The following is a 20,240-nucleotide window of genomic DNA, read 5'->3' as shown; positions in this document are numbered from 1 at the left end:
TACATGGTTACATTTTTATTAAATTCAACAAACGGCTTTAACCTAGGTGTTACATTGCAATTCATTTTCACCTTTGTTATTGCGTATACTGCGGTGAATTCATGGTTTCGCAGTAATAGAAAACAAAAAAAAAGAACAATTCAAAGCAATTCTACTGCTTTTCATTAAAAAGTATCAAATGAAAAAAAAAATAATAATACGGTTTGAGATATTCGGAGATCTTTGCGGAATAAAGTGAGAACATACTTCAAATGCCGAAATTACTGATGCTTGGAAAACTTGTGCAACCTCTTGTGAGTTGGCCAGTCTTTCTCTTGGCACTCTCGGGAACAGTACGACGTATTCCAGCAACAGTGCAGTATGGACTCGTGATCACAGCTTCTGCACTGTAAAAGAAAAATAATAACATTCAACCAAAAATTAACTAACAGGAATTTCCATTTCCTTGATTCCTACCCATTGCTTATGCTTCACGTCGATGATACGCATTTGGTACTCAGTTACTAGAGTACGGAGCTTTTGCTGCCAACGGTTAATGTCCTCTTGGAGCGCATCCGCGGCCAGCTGCTTAACCTTCTCGATATCATCCATCTTATCCATCAACGATTTGAGCTGTAAATGAATATTGCATTTGCAATTCATATAATGAGCTAAGTCTAACACGAGCAGTGGTTTTGCCTACCTTTACCACGTCATCCGAGTACTGTCGCTTCAACTGAGCTTTGATGCGAGGGCTTCGCTGTTTCAGTGATTCTTCAGATGGACCAGATTCAATAGAAATGCTTTCATTGCTTTGAACCGGCGTCATTACAGTTGAACTCGATCCAATCAATGGGACAATGTCGCTGCAATTTTCACACATAGGGTTTGATTGAAAAAAAATCTCGACCTTAGACATGTAATAAGAACTTTACTTACTGCTCAAGACGAAGACTCTTTGATGATGTGGGGGAGTTTTCATTGTTCTCAATCACTTCAATTGGTCGTTTCTCCTTCTGTCGAGTTGTTCGTTTCTCAACGCTCCTCTGAACGGTGTTTGGTGTTCGCTGCTGCGGAGTGCCAGGGCTAAAAGCATAAAAAATAATGCATTATAGTAAGAATTACAGGCTTGACTAACAACTAGTTGAGGCATTTCGATATCTCAAGTAACATTGTAAGTTTTACTGACGTCTTCAAAACTATGATAAAACCAAAAACCACGTAATCCCATATTTGGGACCAGGTCAAGGAATTTTCGGGTAGTAAAATTTCCCGACTTACTTGCGCATAGATATAATACCATTGTGCTTCTTGCAATACACGTACATGGCACTGTTATGACGCACAGGACAGTAAAGAACCCTGAACTTTTCTGAGGTTCGAGTACTCTAAATTTCTTCTAACTACTTTCTATGAGGCTCTTTAATTTTAATAAAGGTTTCCAATGCTGTTTTAACCTAATATGAAGCAATCAAAGCCTGAACCACCGGTAATGAACCAGCGTCAAATTAGACCGGAAACATGGGGCCAAGAAACGCTGGAGATGAAGTTTTTGCTGAAATTCATCCACGCAACGAGAAGCATTGGGCCAAAGGTGTCATTATCGAGCGTAAAGGAAACGTGTTGTATTGGTCCCGACCCATGTCTGTTTTAATGGGTGCGATATCCTACGCAGGTGTGGAAGCTGCCTTCCTGCACATTCGATTGCCGTCAATGGATGGGAATCGATGTCCGTCGGTGATTGGCACTAGATTGCGGAACAGAAACCGACGTTTAATAAAGGGAAAAAAAGAGAAAAAAAAAGAAACGTGGTGTACAATGTGCTACTGGACGATCCAAGACGCCGAGGACTTATTCGATCGCATGCAAATCAATTGCGAACCAACTGAGTACCAGCTGACGAACCAGAAGTTCAAGCCGATCCGATTTTACTGCTATATGTGCTGTTGGACTAATTTGGCATGAAAAAGCAGATATTGGCCCATTAGAAGAAGTACTACCTGTACCACCAACGGGTCCACCTTCAATTTTAGACGTCCCAGGCCCATCAGGGCTATCTCGAAGCGTTGCTGAGCATGAGCGGATTGTTCGAAAAAGACGACTACGACAAGCCCGAGAACCATCTGACAGGAAACGACATCTATTAAGGGGGAGACATGGGGCGACTCTATCTAAGATACAGGAAAAAAATTGCTTTGCTGTTGTAAGATGCTCGCACGCTTAGTAGATAGAAAGTAGTTTGATGAAGATGTTGAAGATTTCCTGCAAAAAGGTGGAGAGCGATGCAAGTAGATGGATTTATACACAAGAGATGAAAAAAGATCTTTCGTAGTTTCGTAGATAGTGTTTATAGTTAATAGTGTTTCGCTGAATACCTCTGAAATCCATCAGTAGTTTTTGAAATTCTCCGGACGAGTATAAACATCTTAATTGTTATCCATGGAACTAATAAGGTCGTGCAAGTTCTGAGAAGTTTTTTAGAGCTTTCCGAGTTTTGAGGGCTTCAGTTACTCAAATACGTTCTGATAACTAATAGAAACAATCTGAAAATGGACTCCCAGGAGGACTCCATCAAACACTGTGATCCTAAAAACGAGAGCTTTTAATGATTTCAGTTGTAGATATGCGTGACAAAATGACGGATGAAGTCATCGTGTACATTGGAAATTTGGCCTTAAAATGATCGGAACGAAATCATCAAATAGTTAAAACTGAAAGTTAGTTGAATTCGGACAGAGTGTTTCAGCGTTATATGGAGAGAAAAAAGTCAAAGTATTAATGGAATGGCAGTTTGTGGGGTCAGAAAAACCCTGCCAAAATTTGAAGTCATTTGGTTAACGGAAAAACCTCGCTCAAAGGGCATGGGAAATGTTGACTAAATGTATAGGGAACGAGCCACTTTCACATTCGCGGCTCTAGGTGGCGCTGTAGTTGGTCGATTTTCTTCGTGCATCAAATGTAGATTCTTTGGAGTATTGGGAACATCTTTGTTGAAGACCGGATGTCAATCTGAGATAACCCTGAAAAGTTATTAGCGATTCAAATGAACACCACCTGCCTTGCTTTCGGTGAGGGCCTAACGTGCTTTGTGTGGTTTTCATTTTCGTACAGGCATACGAATAGCAATGTTTGCATGGGTATAACCTTTTTGTTTCGCCACAAAATTGACAGTAAGTAGAAAAATGTGAAAATTATGGTATACTGAAAATTGGAACAGATTGGCCAAGAGGTTCCGGTATTATTCCGGGTTTCCGAGAGGCCATCCGGGGGGAAAAGTTAGCAGTCGTCTAGAACCAGGTGATGCTGGCAAACCACAGCAACAGGCATCTATGGGTAGTGCTGATTGATATTTTAGCAAAACCAACCCACAACCTGGTTCTAGATACTAAGTGTCCACCGGTACAACTGTAATTTTGATTATTATGTATTTTTGGTTAAAGTATGCCTTGATTTTTCGCTGTAACTGTATTAAATGTAGCAAAATTGTGATTTTTTATGTATTAGCTGGTCATTGGCTCCAAGTGGGCATCAGATGACTTGCCGAAAGATCCGGAACATCCGTAAAATTGATTGCTGCATAAATTTTATCAAAATATGTCTTGATTTTTACCTGTATCTATATGCGATGTGGGAAAAATCGTTATTGTTATTGGCTCCCAGTGATCCCCAGATGGAATGCCGGAAGATCCGGTACATCCAGAAAATTGATTACTACGTAAATTTAATCAAAGTTTGTCCTGATTTGACTTTGCAACTAGCTAATAGGTCATTGGCTCCCATTGGTCACTAAACAGCAAGGGCGTAGCCAGGTTTCGAATTAAAGTGGGGGGGGGGGGGGCAACAACATATTATGGGGAATTAGGTTAGACGCCGATAAGCTGATCACCAGTATACCGAACGCTATTATACCGTATGGATTACTAGGTCGATCGTCGTTTAACCGAAACTGAATTTTCTGTCATACTCCGGCATTTGTCATCGGTATTTTATGATTTTTTTTATAGAAATACAACATTTTCATTTTCATTTTGCAGCGTTTGGTGGGGCAATGGGAGCGCAAGTCATTCCACAGCCGAGGATAAAGGAAGGGTAATGGCTGAATAGTCTATGCGGACCACTTGAACGCCATGGGTAAAGGAAGGGATTGAAGAGGTCGGTTATTAAGGGGTTTTGAGGAAATGACACATAGTACTAGATTTGTGTTGCAAAATGTAAAGAAACCGAAAATCCATCTTGATATTTTAAAGCAACCATCAAAATAAACAGACAATATATGAAAAGGCTAGTTGCCTCCCTAAGCGGACCCCCGCATCCTAACTCTTTTGTTAATCTACTTAATGTTATTAGGCTGTCTAAATTTTCTTATTTGAGTTCTTTTGATAATTATGATATCTCATTAGTCTAATTTAATAAATAATTGAAATCTCTAATTTACCTAATCAATCATAACTCGTGCTAAACTGCTATGTAATCTAAAATTTAACGTGTTTCAAATAATTTTGACTTTGACTTTGATTTATGTTTATTATATCTTAGATCGACCCAGGTGACACCTTCAAGTGACTAAAATGCTTCACTTTGAAATTAGTTTCCTAGCTGATTTTAAAATTATATAAGGTATATGCTCCAACTACACTCACACGTTTCCACTATGTCGTCCCACAAAATTACGTATCGATATGTCACAATAGAAGCACGCCACCGTGGAAATCCCGAGCCATAGTTCAAACATTTATCCCAAACCAAAATGAAGCATATATGTTGGCACCACGGATCAGCACGTTCAGCATCACCCGTGAAAAGTTACCAAAGGGACGTAGATGAGTGACTTGCGAAGCGTTTACTCCGATAGGGCAGAGAAAGGTAAAATTTATTCCGATAGGGCCGCTCAATTGTATTCAATAGTAAACAGTGACAAGAGATAATTACGACTTGTGCATTGAAATTTCCTGAATTTGTGCTAAAATAATTAATAGAACCTACTGTAAGTACCCTGAATATGTTTCCATAACATACCTTACATCTAAATATTAAACTATACAACAGATACACAAATTGGAACAAAAAGCTGTTTAAGTACGGTGGATTCACTAAAGTAGAGGACAATAATTGTAGGTTAACCTAAGAATGTAAAATTTATCAACAAAAAAGTAAAACATAAAATTGAATTTCAGCTTAAAGCTAACTCACAACAACAATAACGAGTTTGACTCGAAGAGGTCCGAACACAGAATCCACTGCTGCAACAACAAACTTTAAGAATTATTTCTTGAAAGTAATTTCGACTTCTCAACCCTGAACTATTATGCCTGGAGTTCCACTGATGCCGGATGAAGTCCCAGCCGATGCTCAATGCATTTTATGCAAGCGACCGAATACGGCGGATGCGAAGATGGTCCAGTGCGATGGATGCAGCCGATGGTACCACTTTTCGTGCGCTGGTGTAGGTGATAGCATCGAGGCTGATGACCAAAGCTACCAATGTGTGTTATGCCGGCCAAGGGGTTCCCGTGCACCGTCGTTGGTAGGATCATCACCATCGACGACTGCAAGTGCAAGAGAGGCAAAACTTCAATTGGAAATGCAGCAATTGGCCGAGGAAAAAGAACTTCAAGCCAAGCTGATGGCAGAAAAGGCGAAACACGACCAGGAGATGCAGGAAAAGGCTTTGCAATTGGAAAAGGACAGGAGGGAAAAGATGATGGAGGATCTGATGAAACTGGAGAAGGAGTTCCTGGAACGGAAATTCAAGTTGCTTCACGCGCGATTGGATGAGGATGCTAAGGCAAATTCAAGAGCGAGTATGTGTAGCGGTGACAGTGCAGCCGATAGCGTCGATAAAGTTCGATGCTGGATCGACAACCACCAAGTGATCCTGAGTGCCAAATCTGGAAAAGTTATTTCCACTGGGCTCACATCGCAAGCGGGTGGCCACATCCTACCAACAGAATCGATGCCGGTAGCAAGCACAGCGCAAAACAGCTCGAATGTAGTTCCAGTTTCAGCAGTTACCAGCCAAGAAGTGGGATCGAAACCGGTTAGCACACAAGGTGTGTTTTCGAAAAACTTTGATGACGTCATCTCACCTATTGCGACCGTACACCAGGGAGGTTTCACTAGTGTCGCAGATCCAGCCCTATCACTTCCAACATTGCTTCAATCAACGCCCCGGGCAGCACCTGTGTCGCTGACGAGTATTCCAACTGTGCAGCCGACATTAACGTGGCAGGCGAATACCAATCTGATTCCGCCTGCAGTCAACCAGCTGGTTCCGGATTTAGGAACAACAGTCGGTGGCAGTACGATGTTTCCTCAGATTCCTGTACCGGTATCATATGGCGGACACAATCAACCACGAGAGGACAGACCTTATTGGATGGATCCTCGAGTTGGTCAGTACAATCCGTATGTAGTACCTACTTCGGACATGGTGAGTACTACCAGCTCAGAAGTTTTCACAAGAAGAACTGTAGAACCAACCAATCAAAACTATGTCCAACCATCACATACTTTCCAGCCAACACTAGGGCAGTTAGGGCACTCCGAAATACCTAGAAACGTATCGCACTTCGATTCCGATAGCTATTTCTTAAATAGGAACCAGCCTTTAAATTTTTCAAATCCTCTGGTGTCACAAAATGCTCCTTTCGCTGCTTCTCACACACAAACCGTACCCATGCTCTCGCAAACATGGGGTAATTCTCGACCGCCACTTCGTCCTCCTGTAGTGAGTGTCTCGAGTTATCAAACACCTATACCAGCTGTACCAAACCCACAGTTGCAGTATGGGGTGTTTCAGCCATCGTACGGCCCGAATGCGCAGCAGTTGGCAGCACGCCACGTTGTTCCCAAAGACCTTCCGTGTTTTACTGGGGATCCAACAGAGTGGCCGATGTTCTGGAGCAGCTATGATACGTCTACGCAGATGTGTGGGTACAACGATTCGGAGAACCTGATGCGACTGCAACGAAGCTTGAAAGGGGACGCGAAGAAAGCAGTGAGCAGTTTTCTTCTTCATCCGTCAAACGTTCCGGAGATAATCAACACGTTGCGAGTTCTCTATGGACGACCGGAAGCAATCATCAACTCTCTTCTGGCTGAGGTGCGAGCAACACCGACACCGCGACCAGAAAAACTGGGGACTATAATCAGTTTCGGCCTGGCTGTTCGCAATTTCTGTACGCATCTAGTTTCGACTGGACAACAGGTACATTTGACTAACCCGATCTTGATCGATGAGCTAGTCGAAAAGCTTCCAGCCAACATTAAGCTGGATTGGGCGATGCATAAGCAACGAGTGCAGAACGTGGACTTGAGGACATTTTCGGATTACATGAACGTGATCGTAACGGCAGCTAGTAGTGTTACACCAGTCACTGCCAAATCCGAAAAGTCGAAAGGGAAAGCCGAGATACACACGGTGAACGTCCGGAACGACAAGGCAACCAACAAGAAACCAGAAGCTTCCATCCAAACGGGAAGCGAACGTCCTTGTGTGGTTTGTCAAACAGCCGGCCATAAACCAAAAGACTGCAGTAGCTTCAAGTCGAAGACGTTGGAAGACAAATGGAAGGTGGCCCAAGAAGTTCATCTGTGTAGACGCTGCTTGTATCCGCATGGTAAATGGCCGTGCAAAGCATCAAACTGCGGGGTCAACGGTTGCCAACAACGCCATCACCGATTGCTCCATCCGGGCGATCCACGAGAAGGCAAAGCAGAGGGTTCGACTCCGGTGTCTGGCGTAATCTCCGTTCATCAGCAACATCACCAAATTCTCTTCCGTATTGTCCCTGTAGTTCTTCACGCTAATGGTCGATCGGTTCAAACCTTCGCTTTCCTGGATGGTGGTTCCGATTCTACTTTAATGGAGCGGTCTTTGGCAGAGCAGTTGGGTGTACAAGGTCCGACTTCTCCTCTGTGTATGCAGTGGACTAACGGGGTCAAGCGTGTGGAAGAAGAATCCCAGCAAATTCAGCTGAATATTTCTGGAGTTACTACTGGCAAGCAGTTCACCCTATAAAAGGTGCAAACCATCGATGGGCTAGAACTACCGCGACAGTCTATACATTTTGAAGAGCTGAGGAACAAATATCCGTACATGAGAGGTTTACCTGTTCGAAGCTACAACGACGCTGTTCCAGGTATCCTGATAGGTTTGGACAACACAAGGTTGAAGACAACGCTAAAGTTGCGAGAGGGCCGTGAACACGAGCCAGTAGTTGCCAAAACTAGGCTAGGCTGGGTTTTATATGGTCACTCTGGAAATGAAGTCAGAAGTTTATCACAGCGAGTTCTTCATATTCGTACCAAGTCCCAAGACAACGAATTACACGAGCTAGTGAAGAGTTTCTTCTCTATGGAGAGCGTTGGGGTTTCGGTGACACAGGCGAAGGAATCAGCAGACGACAAGCGAGCTAAAGAGATTCTACAAGCAACCACAACCAGGACTGAAACCGGCAGATTCGAAACCGGACTTCTGTGGAAGTTCGACAACGTTGAGTTTCCCAACAGTAGGTCCATGGCCGAGCAGAGACTGAAGTGTTTAGAACGTCGTCTTCATAAATCACCAACCTTGTACGACAACGTTAGGCAGCAAATCGCAGACTACGTATCTAAGGGCTATGCACACAAGGCAACTCCACGTGAACTGGATGAGATGGATCCGAAGCGGACGTGGTTTTTACCTCTGGGTGTCGTAGTGAATCCCAAAAAGCCCGATAAAGTCAGGGTCGTCTGGGATGCCGCTGCATCGGTGGAAGGCGTTTCCTTGAACTCCGTTCTTCTAAAAGGACCTGACCTGCTGACAGCATTGCAAGCAGTCTTATGTCGTTATCGACAGAAGGAGACCGCCATTAGCGGAGACATAATGGAAATGTTCCATCAAGTACTCATCATACTCCAAGATCGTACAGCTCAGTGGTTCCTGTGGCGGGACAATCCATCCGATCCGTTTCAAGTATACGTCATGGACGTCGCAATTTTCGGATCAACGTGTTCTCCTAGTTCAACGCAATTTGTAAAGAACCTGAATGCGGATGAGTATGCTGCGGAATTCCCGGAGGCGTCAGAGGCGATAAAGAAAAATCACTATGTAGACGATTACCTTGACAGCGTTGATTCTGTCGAAGAAGCAGTTCAGCTGGCATTGGACGTTAAGGAAGTGCACGAAAAAGCAGGATTCCTTATTCGGCATTGGATGTCGAACTCTCCAGAGGTGCTGCAGCGGATTGGGGAGAAGAACACGAAGTCGGTGAGGAGTTTCACCATGGACAAGGGTAGCAACCTGGAACGGGTATTGGGGATGGTGTGGCGACCACAAGAGGATGTCTTCGTATTCTCGATGACTTTCTGGGAGGATCTGCAACGTCTAATGGATGGATCCGTTGTGCCGACCAAACGCCAAGTCCTGAGCTTAGTCATGAGTGTGTTCGATCCATTAGGGATGATCGCTCCCTTCGTAGTTCATGGAAAGACGATAGTTCAGGAAGCGTGGCGATCCGGAATTGGCTGGGATGAGCCGCTACCTGCAGATATCGTACCCCGGTGGGAAAAGTATGTAAAATTACTTGGAACACTGGATATGGTTAAGATACCCAGATGCTACTTTCCCGGCTACAGCGCTGGAGCCTACGATTCGCTCGAATTGCACGTTTTCGTTGATGCTAGCAGTACTGCATACGCCGCCGCAGCCTACTTCCGGATAGTAGATGGCGGTAAAATACGCTGCAGTCTCGTGTCTGCAAAAACCAAGGTGGCGCCGATTAAGTTACTTTCAGTGCCACGGTTGGAGCTACAAGCAGCCGTAATTGGAACACGACTTATGAAGTCCATCATAGCAAATCACACGTTGCAGATCAAGCGCAAAGTATTGTGGAGCGATTCTTCCACGGTCTTGAACTGGCTTCGGTCAGACCCGCGAAAGTACAAGCAGTATGTAGCGTTCCGGGTAACAGAAATTCTGGATGAAACGGAAGTCAGCGATTGGAAGAAGGTGCCCACGAGAATGAACGTAGCCGATGAAGCCACCAAGTGGGGTCATGGACCATGTTTCGAAGAACAGAGCAGGTGGTTCAAGGCCCCAGAGTTCCTGTATAAGCCGGAGTGTAGCTGGCCAGAGGAAGCGGTAGAGTCGACAACAGCCGAAGAATTAAGGATGGTCCATGTGCACCAGCTGCCACCGACGCAGCCAGTCATCGAGTTCAAACGGTTTTCAAAGTGGGAAAGGTTAACCCGCACAGTAGCATTCGTTCTACGGTTTGGCTGCAGGCAGAAGGGCAAGGACGAATCAAAGAAGGACGGAGAAGTAACCTTGAGCAGTGAGGAGTGTAAACTAGCGGAGTCGACCGTGTTTAAGCTGATCCAAGCGAGTGAATACCCGGACGAATGTAAAATTCTGCGGAAAAATCACCAAGTGCAGCTAGAGCAACGTAAGCGAATCCAGAAGAGCAGTCGGATATTCAAACTATCTCCGTTTCTAGACCCAACCGAAGTCATGCGAATGGGATCACGCATCGCTGCCGCGGAGTGCGTTTCAGATGAAGCCAAGTTTCCTGTGATCTTGCCGAAGGATCACTACGTCACGCAGCTAGTGATTAACTGGTATCATAAGAAGTATAGACACGCGAACAACGAAACGGTGGTGAACGAAATGCGGCAGAAGTTCCACGTCTCAGAACTGCGAACAGCCGTCAAGAAGGTGGCAAGTTGCTGTAACTGGTGTAGAGTCTACAAATCGAAACCACAAGTCCCACCGATGGCTCCACTGCCTCCGGCTCGCCTTACGCCGTATGTCAGGGCTTTCACCTTTACGGGACTGGACTATTTCGGTCCGATCACTGTTCGCTTTGGCCGTGGTGGTGTTAAAAGGTGGGTTGCGCTCTTCACCTGCCTAGGAACCCGAGCAGTCCACTTAGAAGTCGCCTACACTCTGTCCTCCGAATCCTGCAAGATGGCAATACGTAGGTTCATTGCCCGCCGAGGTACGCCACAGGAAATCTACTCAGATCAAGGCACCAATTTCCAAGGTGCTAGTACGGAGCTAAGGCAGCAAATCGGTGCCATCAATCGGGATCTAGCGGGGACGTTCACAAACGTAGACACGCAGTGGAAGCTCAACCCTCCTTACGCACCCCATATGGGAGGCATATGGGAAAGGCTGGTGCGCTCAGTCAAGACTGGACTGGCATACATGGAGTTGTCAAAGAATCCGAATGAGGAGACCTTGGTAACTGCTCTAGCAGAGGTGGAATCCATGGTGAACTCGCGACCCTTAACCTATCTACCAATCGACAGCGAGGAATGCGCAGCCTTGACACCGAACCACTTTCTACTGTTGAGTTCAAGCGGAGTGGTTCAACCGGCGGTTCAGCCAATCGAGGAGAATATGGCATTGTGGTCGAACTGGAAGCAGGTTCAGGTAATGCTGGATCGATTTTGGGTGCGGTGGATCAGGGAATACCTGCCTGTCATCTCCCGACAACCAAAGTGGTTTGGAGAGGTCACTTCAATCAACATTGGAGATTTGGTTGTCGTTGTGAACGAGAGTGTAAGGAACAGCTGGATCAGAGGAAGAGTCACTCGGGTGTATCCTGGGCGAGATGGACGAGTCCGCAGCGCGGATGTTCAGACCTCAGCGGGTATCATGCGCCGACCGGCAACGAAGCTCGCTATCCTGGATGTAGCCAGAGAAGGAAGTATAGCTTAAGAGCACTTGAAGCAATACGGTCGGGGGCATGTTGGCACCACGGATCAGCACGTTCAGCATCACCCGTGAAAAGTTACCAAAGGGACGTAGATGAGTGACTTGCGAAGCGTTTACTCCGATAGGGCAGAGAAAGGTAAAATTTATTCCGATAGGGCCGCTCAATTGTATTCAATAGTAAACAGTGACAAGAGATAATTACGACTTGTGCATTGAAATTTCCTGAATTTGAGCTAAAATAATTAATAGAACCTACTGTAAGTACCCTGAATATGTTTCCATAACATACCTTACATCTAAATATTAAACTATACAACAGATACACAAATTGGAACAAAAAGCTGTTTAAGTACGGTGGATTCACTAAAGTAGAGGACAATAATTGTAGGTTAACCTAAGAATGTAAAATTTATCAACAAAAAAGTAAAACATAAAATTGAATTTCAGCTTAAAGCTAACTCACAACAACAATAACGAGTTTGACTCGAAGAGGTCCGAACACAGAATCCACTGCTGCAACAACAATATATAAGATTAGTTACAATACCATGGTGGTGTTTAATATTGTTCCCTGAGTAATACCACCTCAATGAAAACAACAACGAAAGCTTGTCACGCAAGTAGAAGGAGCACTGTTGGGCACTTTCTGAAATATTTCAATAGTATAATTCCCTTGCAAACCCAAATAAATCTATCTGCGTAAAAATAAATAAAATAAGAGTGATTTGCGGCAAAACCCACCAGTATCGCACCCAACGTCAGTGCCTATACGTAAGCGTACTACAACGCGGCTTTCAAATAAAGGAGTAACAAGTGTGATACTATCACTTCAGGCTAGAACTTTGGTTCTCTTATGCAATGGTTCATCAGAGAGGGGAAGCTCAGTAATCCTCATCGCATGCTCATGACGCTATTCTATCACGGCATGAGCCAACGATGCCAGACCTAAACCAACCGTCTTCAACGCTCCACTATGAAGCATAAGATTAGGCCCGCCCACCAACGTCCAGGTTAAAAACTAGCCAAGGGGAGGGATTTTTTTTTATAGAAATACAACATGTTTATAAATAATGTATCTTTTTAATTTCCATAGAAACCCCAAACAACATATTTTTTTATTTTTCCCTAGAATTTTCTTAGTAACAAGATTTTGTTTATCTCATTCAAATTATTGATAAAGATGACGGGAATCATGCCCAATAAAATTAGGAAGAAAACCAAAATTAATAATTAATCAGGATGGAAAAGCGATAAACTGGTTACGCATTGTTTAAGGAATCTAAAGCTTGCAAAACATTAAGATTAAAAGAATTGATTTTTTAAGGTTACGAACTCTTGTTTTGCTCGATATCTGAATTTTATTTTGCCTAGACAGTGACAGATTTTTAAAATTCGGAGTCTGATATAATTTTGAAATTTTGCATGCTTCGGTAAATGTTGAGCATTTCGAACATATTTTTTTTAAACGAAGACTTATAAAAGGATCATCTACATTACACTCAATGCAATAATAGTCCTTTTAATGTTGTCCATAAAATCAACTCTTAACTATTAGCATTTAGACAATTTTACAATATTTTGTGACTCCGACAATTAAGCAAAGCAAAATGATATAACATCTTTAGTATCCCTAATTTATTAATATTTTCAATAAACGCATAATTATAAAGATGTTGCGCGTTTTTTTTTTTTTTTTTTTTTTTGATGAAAAGGGTTTAATATTCCACAATTTGGTGAACGTTAAATACTTAAAGATTTCTTATTTTATCGAAGATATTCCCAAAACCTCATCTCATCTATTTATTTTTAACAATTCAGTGCTAACATTTGAAAACGGCACAAAAGCCATTTGTAAACAAATGGTTTGTGGGCCCTTTACTCACTACTTGAAGTACACCCACGCGACACAACAGCAACATCGGGTAGGAGAAATTTTCCCCTTCCTGACGATGCTGTTGGTTTGCGTGGGCGTTCTTCGGGTAGCGAGTAAAGGGCCCACAAACCATTTGTTTACAAATGGCTTTTGCGCCGTTTTCAAATGTTAGCACTGAATTTACCTACAAAAATTTTTATTTAGATTATTTCACAGATTTCTAAGAAATTTACCGAAATCTCAACAGCTGAACGTTCGGTAAAAAGTTTTACAGTTTTCCTGTAATTTTTTACAGATATCTGTGAAAAATTCACAGATATTTGTGAAAAATTACAGGAAATCTGTGAAACTGTTTACCGAACGTTCAGCTGTTGAGATTTCGGTAAAATTTTACAGATTTCTGTAAATTTTTTTAAGTGTGTACGTAAATTTGAACAAAGACCTTGATTTTTCTTTGCAACTGTATGGAATAAATAAAATTGTGATTTTTGATATAAGTTATCGTAGTGGGAACAACGGCAAAATTGCTGTTTGCCCCTTGCGAGTGAAAAATAATAGTTTTTTTTTATTATTATTTTGATGATTTTTGATACTACACCGAATATAATTATTTGTGGTTTGTATCCCTAATGTCAGCCAAAGTTTCCCTAATATTGGGCCCATGCATAAATTTCGAAGGAAATCATGTTTTGCCAATTTTTCACTAGCAACCACCATTTGTATTGTCCAGATGACGCATTGTTCTAAGACAAATTGAAGAACAGGAGATTTTCATCGATGGGATCAATGTTTAGATCCAAATACCAACATTAGAGCCCTCCACACTACGCGCGGCCGCCGAAACGACCGGCGCACCCAGTCTTATAGTCGCAACAATCCAGTTCCCCTATGCGATATAAAATTGATTGATTCCAAGTAATATTGCAAGTTTTATAAAGATTTAAAGAATCCTTCAAGACCAAATTAGGGCCTACAAGACTATGATAAAACCAAAATTGGTACTTGGGTTGGGTATATATGATCTTTCCCGGTTTGATGGACACCCCTGCAAGTGAAAGGGAAGATAATCTTTTGAAAACCGTTATGCGAGTCCCAGTGCATTTCTTTTGACGTGACTCTAGTCACTTGTTGATCAAACTAAGCCGTGATTTGTCTCTGCCTCTATATGCAATGTGGGAAACTGGAGTTTTTAATATGGCCAAAAGTGAAAATAAAATTTTTAACGGCTTAAACTTCAAATTGATACATCAACCGAATCGCACTTCATTGGTATACGAACCATAAGCGAAGATCAACAATAAAATAATGAAATCAGTAACAAAAGAGTCCATAATACAGTAGGGTGTTTCATTTTGGAAAAACAAAGTGTCTAAGTATATGAGCCACCCTCCAGTTTGATTCATAACCATAAAATATAAGTCTGTGCAAAAAATGGTAAAGATTGATGAAGGTTTTAGAGGTTGCGCAAATGGTTTGAAATTTGTATGGGAATTACAGTCAACTCGATATTCTATAACGCAATGGATTCAGCGGTTCCTTTATTATATCATGTATTCTTGTCTCCATAAGTCGATATTTCCACAAGTAGATCCTTTGGTCGATGTTGTATGTAATGTTATTTTGATTTTATAAATCGATACTTCAAAGGCACAGTTTCTGAATTCTATGATATTGATGTTAAAATCAAAGGAAGTTTGTAAACATGATGGGCCTTATTACGGGTGTCACTACACGGTGATAATGAAGTGATACACAAAATAAGAGCCGTGATTGCCGTACAAATCAAATGGGAATCGCTTCACCGTGACGACAAGTGACAAGTTTTCACCGTGAAGTGACTTCCGTAATAAGCCCCGATAACTGGAGGGCACAGACAAATGATTGTTCATACACTGGACTTCGTTGCACTAATTGCAACGACATTTAATCAAATATTTAACTACACGGTCAACCAGGCCAACTCAGCAACTGAATTCAATTGACTCAGAGCATTTTCTTTCCATACGAAATTTACACATATTAGGACAAACAGTTACTTAAACCCTACAGTAAAAGTATGGACGACTGTCACCACAAAACTGAAAAAAAAGCTGTTCCAATCGAGCAAAGCGGTGCATTTTGACGGTTCGATTGGAACAACTTTTGACAGACGTCCATACTTTTACTGTAGGGCTTTTGCAGTTACTTATAGCTAATGAATGATTGTGCTACATTTCCCCGAATGTCACTTCCCCGAACGTCATTTCCAGAACAACATGTGAAAAGGGCATACAATTTTTTTTTTTTTTAATACTTTATTATAGAGATTTTTAGCCATAGGCTAGTTCATCTCTAAAGGGCATACAAGCTTTTTGTAAACAAACCTTCTTATGCCCTTTTCTCGCCACACATATGACACCAACGCAAACCTTCAACATCACCGGGTAGGGGACACTTTCCCCTTCCCGATGATATTGCTGGTTTGCGTGGGCGACCCTCAGTTGGTGAGAAAAGGGCCTACAAAGGTTTGTTTACAAAAAGCTTGTATGCCCTTTTCACATGTTGTTCTGGAATTTTCCCGAACGCCATTTCCCCGAATCCCAGACAAACATATACCCCATTTCCCCGAATTCCATTTCCCGAATGTAATTTCCTCGAATGAAATCCAAAAATTTATAAAATATTTTGACTGTATTACATTTCTAAGGTTGGTTTCGCGAGCATTAAGAAGACATCTTTGAATATTGCAACAATTAACCTTAAAAGAACAGCTCATGATTAAAAGAAGGGAAAATCTCTGTTCAAAGTAAAACAATGGGGCGAGAGTTTTAGTGAGGCGGCGGCAGTACCAGAAATGGATGTGTAAAAATTGGTAATATATTTTTAGGACATTTTCCCTTCTTTTATACATCAGCAGTTCTTTCGAGAACTTTGGCAAAACTAATATCGATGATTTGACAGATTGGTAATACATTTTTAGGAGATTTTCCCTTCTTTTTAAATTTATTTAGGAGATTTACAGCCGTAGACTTTTTTTTATCCTTCTTTTATAAATGTTTTTTTCGAAAACTTTCTCAAAACTTGTGAGATTGACGGTTTGAAAAATTGGTAATGTATTTTGACGAAATTTTTCCTTCTTTTATAAACGAGCAGTTCTTCCGAGAACTTAGACAATGTGAGGTCGATGGATTTAAAAAGTGATAACATAGTTTTACGAGATTTTTTCTTTTATAAATTCAAATCGAGGAATTTGGCAAAACTTGTGAGATATATGATTTGACAAATGAATCGAGGAATGCTGTGAGTTTTACACTCACAACTACTGACAGCATAGCGCCACCTTCTATGGACGAAAAATAATGTATGCAGATTTTAACATTTTTATTAAATTTTCGTTTGTGGAGGCAAAACGAGAAAAAATATTTGGTAGGGGTGTTGCGCCATAACATAAGTCACCTTTTGTACCAATATTATTTTTTTTTTTTTGAAAGGGCCAAGAAAAAGACTCTAATTTAATAAAATAAACATTTTCCGGTTTTCTGCGTACAAAACAAATCGCCATAACTTCTGTTTATTACTGTCACCTGTTGAAATTTGGTTGCAATAATTTCCGAAACAAGTTTTGCTAAATTTCCCGATGAACTGCTTATGTAAAAAAGTAGGAATAAAAATATTTTACCATTTTGTCAAACCATCGGTCTCTCATGTTTTTCCAAAGTTCTCGAAAGAATTGCTCGTAAATAAAAGAAGGCAAAATCTCCTTAAAATGTATAACCAATTTGTCAAACCCACGATATTTTGCCAAATTTTTCGTGCTCTTTGGTTTTGGTCTGTCTTTTTGGTTTAGGATTATTATTCTATACATAAAAATGAAAATGCTTTTAACGGCTCAATACATTAATATAGGGGAAAGAGGGGCATAGTGAGCATCATGTGCTTTGGCAATGCGTTTCTAGCTACTCGAAGCAAATTTATTGGTAGTTGGGTTAATCTCATAAACCTTCCATTTGCATGGCTTGAAATTTAATCTGGTTTGCAATCTGCTCACTACGCTCATAATATAGTAAGAAAATTGCCAGCAATAACGGTTGGAAATTTCCTAACTTTATTTTCGGGGATATGGCATTTGGGGAAATGGCACATTCGGGGAAATGGGTATTCGGGGAAATGTCGTTCGGGGAAGTGACATTCGGGGAAATGTAGCACAATCCTAATGAATAACTGCAGGTTTTTCCAAATATGAGTAAATTTCGTATGGAAACAAAATGCTCTCAGTCAATTGAATTTAGTCGCTGTGTTGGCCGTATACCTATGCTTCAATGGTAGTACAAAGTACACTTTTACTAGTTGTATACCATAGGTACTGTAACAGCAGTAGTAAAGTAAATATGTACCAACCTTGCCACTATTTGCTCAAACGACTCCGATGCTGAGCTTAGAACGTCACTAGCTGTAGAAGCATTATGTCCTTTAGGTTTTCGGCCACGTTTCTTCGGAATTTTGATAGCCGAACCCGAAGCACCCGAATATATGATTGGTCCTATGCCTGCATTTTGCAGCATAACGCTGATGGGCTTAGCGGGCTTACTTCCGTACGCGTAGTAATCCTTAGGAAGATTTATCAAAGCCTGGTGTTTGTGCAGTTCATCCATAGCTTTCTGGAATCCTGGCTTTTTTGGGTTTATTTTCAACGCATCGAAATCGCTGTCAATAGGCTTGACATAGGCCGCATCTACTACGGCACGGGAATGCTTGTCGCCAAAAAAGCGAACATCGTACTTGTTATTAACCACTCGAATGACTTTCGCCGGCCAGTACTGATAGCCCTTATGCTTAGCATACACCAACTCATGGCGTGTAATGCATGGTCGGGCAAACCAATCCGGTTCAGCCTTTTCATTCGAGTGTCGGAAACAGTCCGCGCACTGATGGATTTCATACAAATCGTAAACGCAGTCCGTCTCCAGATACATCACAGCATTGTACTCCATGGAGTTGGCTAAAAAAAACAAACGTAATGAATACGATATTAGTCGAGACACTTTTTTCGACATTCGTTACCTCCATGAATGATTCCGATGTTGTGAGCTATGTCCAAAATATCCACACCAAATTCTTCCAGGCGCTCGTACTTTTTATCTTCGATTTTCTGCTGAATTGTGTCCATGGAAATAGGATTACGTAGCAGCAGCTTTTTGCATAGATCCATGTTGTCCACTACTTCCGAAACACGCGGTCGGTTGTTGAACAATCGAGTTGGAGCGTAAGTATCGTGGGGAAGCTAAATAGAACTCAGTTAATTGGAATGCTATAAGTATGGTTATCAGTACTTTTTACATACCCAAGATTTGTACTCCTGGAACACAAACTGAAGCAAATAGTTCAGTTCCCCTTGGCTCATGTTCGGCGGTGTGTTGTACACATTGTTACGCATCTGCCGACATGGGTAACAATACCTCTGGATAAACTCTTCAGTATCCATTATATGGCTGCCATTGTCCTCCGGTTTGATTGTCGGAGTGTTCAAGCGTTCTTCCAGTCGGCGATCAGGTGGTCGCACAACACCTACATAAACCAGCTCATCGATTTGCTGCTTACAGTCTTCCTGTTTGATGTCCAGCTCGTCGATTTCGTCTTTGACTTTTGAGTTATCTGGCATTTCAATATCCACCGAGACTGTATGATTCTCGTTGGCATCAACCTGAGGCGATGTCGGTACCGGCGAAGGTTCCGTAGCAACCGTTATCGGAGAGCTGACCGAGTACGCATCCTTATTGGAAAGATGAGGAAGACCGAAGTCGGATATGTTGACTCGTTTGTATTTGGTGACAAATTTTTCCATCTCCACATGTTTCTCTGCCAATGTCTTCACGCATCTACGATGGAATACGCGATGGCAGTCTACGCATTTCTGGACATTTCCTTCCAGATGACATTCGTAGCAATATACGTCCGGATGATTTTCCGGAAAAGAGAAATCGGATATATCTGGCAGCGAATAATGGTAAACCGATTTGGGCTTCGGTTTCTTTGGGTTCTCGACAATTTGGATCAAACCGTCGACCACCGCATTGCTGACATAAGATTCAATTTGATCTGAAGGAAAACACAAATTGATTTTATCAAGAAAACATTATGCATACACGGACACTTACCTCCAGTGCACGATGAAAACAGTTTATGTAGATGTTTGACCAGTCTGGTGTGTTCGATTTCCTCTCCGTTGGCTTCCCGGATAGCGAGCCACATGGACTTCAGCACATCCAACGGAGTCTTGCGTTGATATCGCTCCATCTTCGGCTAACTTGCAGAAATTTGAGATGTTTTCATATTTGAAAACAAAAGACCAAAAACTCAAGCTTAATTATGTGTACCACCCATGTTGTAAAATAAAACTTACATTTACAAATCGCTAACGATCGAAACAATAAATTTTAGTCAATTTTCCATGGGAACTACGCCGAATTTCGCTTTTTGATAATTTGGCGCTACTTTTGCCGAGATTACGAGCTATCTGCTTCGAAATTATCACGATCACTGGTCTCGCTGCTCGTTCTTTGCTTGCTTGGAACGAATTAGTGAGAAAGGGAAAAAAAAAATGGCAAACAAAAAACCAGACTCGAAAACAGTCGGTGGGTTTCACACTGCATCCAGTTGTTTTTTTCACATGTGAATGCACTACACTGAAAAAAAAACTCCCGAAAATTG

General features: G+C 41.9%; 1 protein-coding gene across 3 annotated transcripts; it reads right to left on the bottom strand.

The window, feature by feature from the left end:
• On the bottom strand, positions 1-20,088 carry LOC135702078 (zinc finger MYND domain-containing protein 11). Of its 3 annotated transcripts, none has more exons than XM_065223069.1 (9): positions 19,933-20,088; positions 19,688-19,836; positions 18,874-19,628; positions 18,594-18,813; positions 17,931-18,531; positions 919-1,065; positions 683-845; positions 457-612; positions 1-386 (listed from the first exon to the last, which is right to left on the bottom strand). In XM_065223069.1, the coding sequence occupies exons 2-9, from the start codon at positions 19,824-19,826 to the stop codon at positions 261-263; spliced, it is 2,307 nt and encodes a 768-aa protein (XP_065079141.1). In that variant the 5' UTR covers positions 19,827-19,836; positions 19,933-20,088; the 3' UTR covers positions 1-260. The 3 variants fall into 3 exon arrangements, with proteins under 3 accessions (XP_065079141.1, XP_065079140.1, XP_065079139.1); XM_065223068.1 differs by having other exon boundaries at positions 19,688-19,832; XM_065223067.1 differs by lacking the exon at positions 19,933-20,088 and having other exon boundaries at positions 19,688-19,917.
• Positions 20,089-20,240: the final 152 nt, after the last annotated feature.

This window comes from Ochlerotatus camptorhynchus, unplaced genomic scaffold (assembly GCF_037179485.1).
Source record: "Ochlerotatus camptorhynchus isolate MF236.1 unplaced genomic scaffold, CSIRO-AGI_Acam_v1.1 ptg000184l, whole genome shotgun sequence".
Classification (NCBI taxonomy): domain Eukaryota; kingdom Metazoa; phylum Arthropoda; class Insecta; order Diptera; family Culicidae; genus Ochlerotatus; species Ochlerotatus camptorhynchus.
Note: the sequence above shows the minus strand (reverse complement) of the source record. Positions and strands in the feature narration are given on the sequence as shown.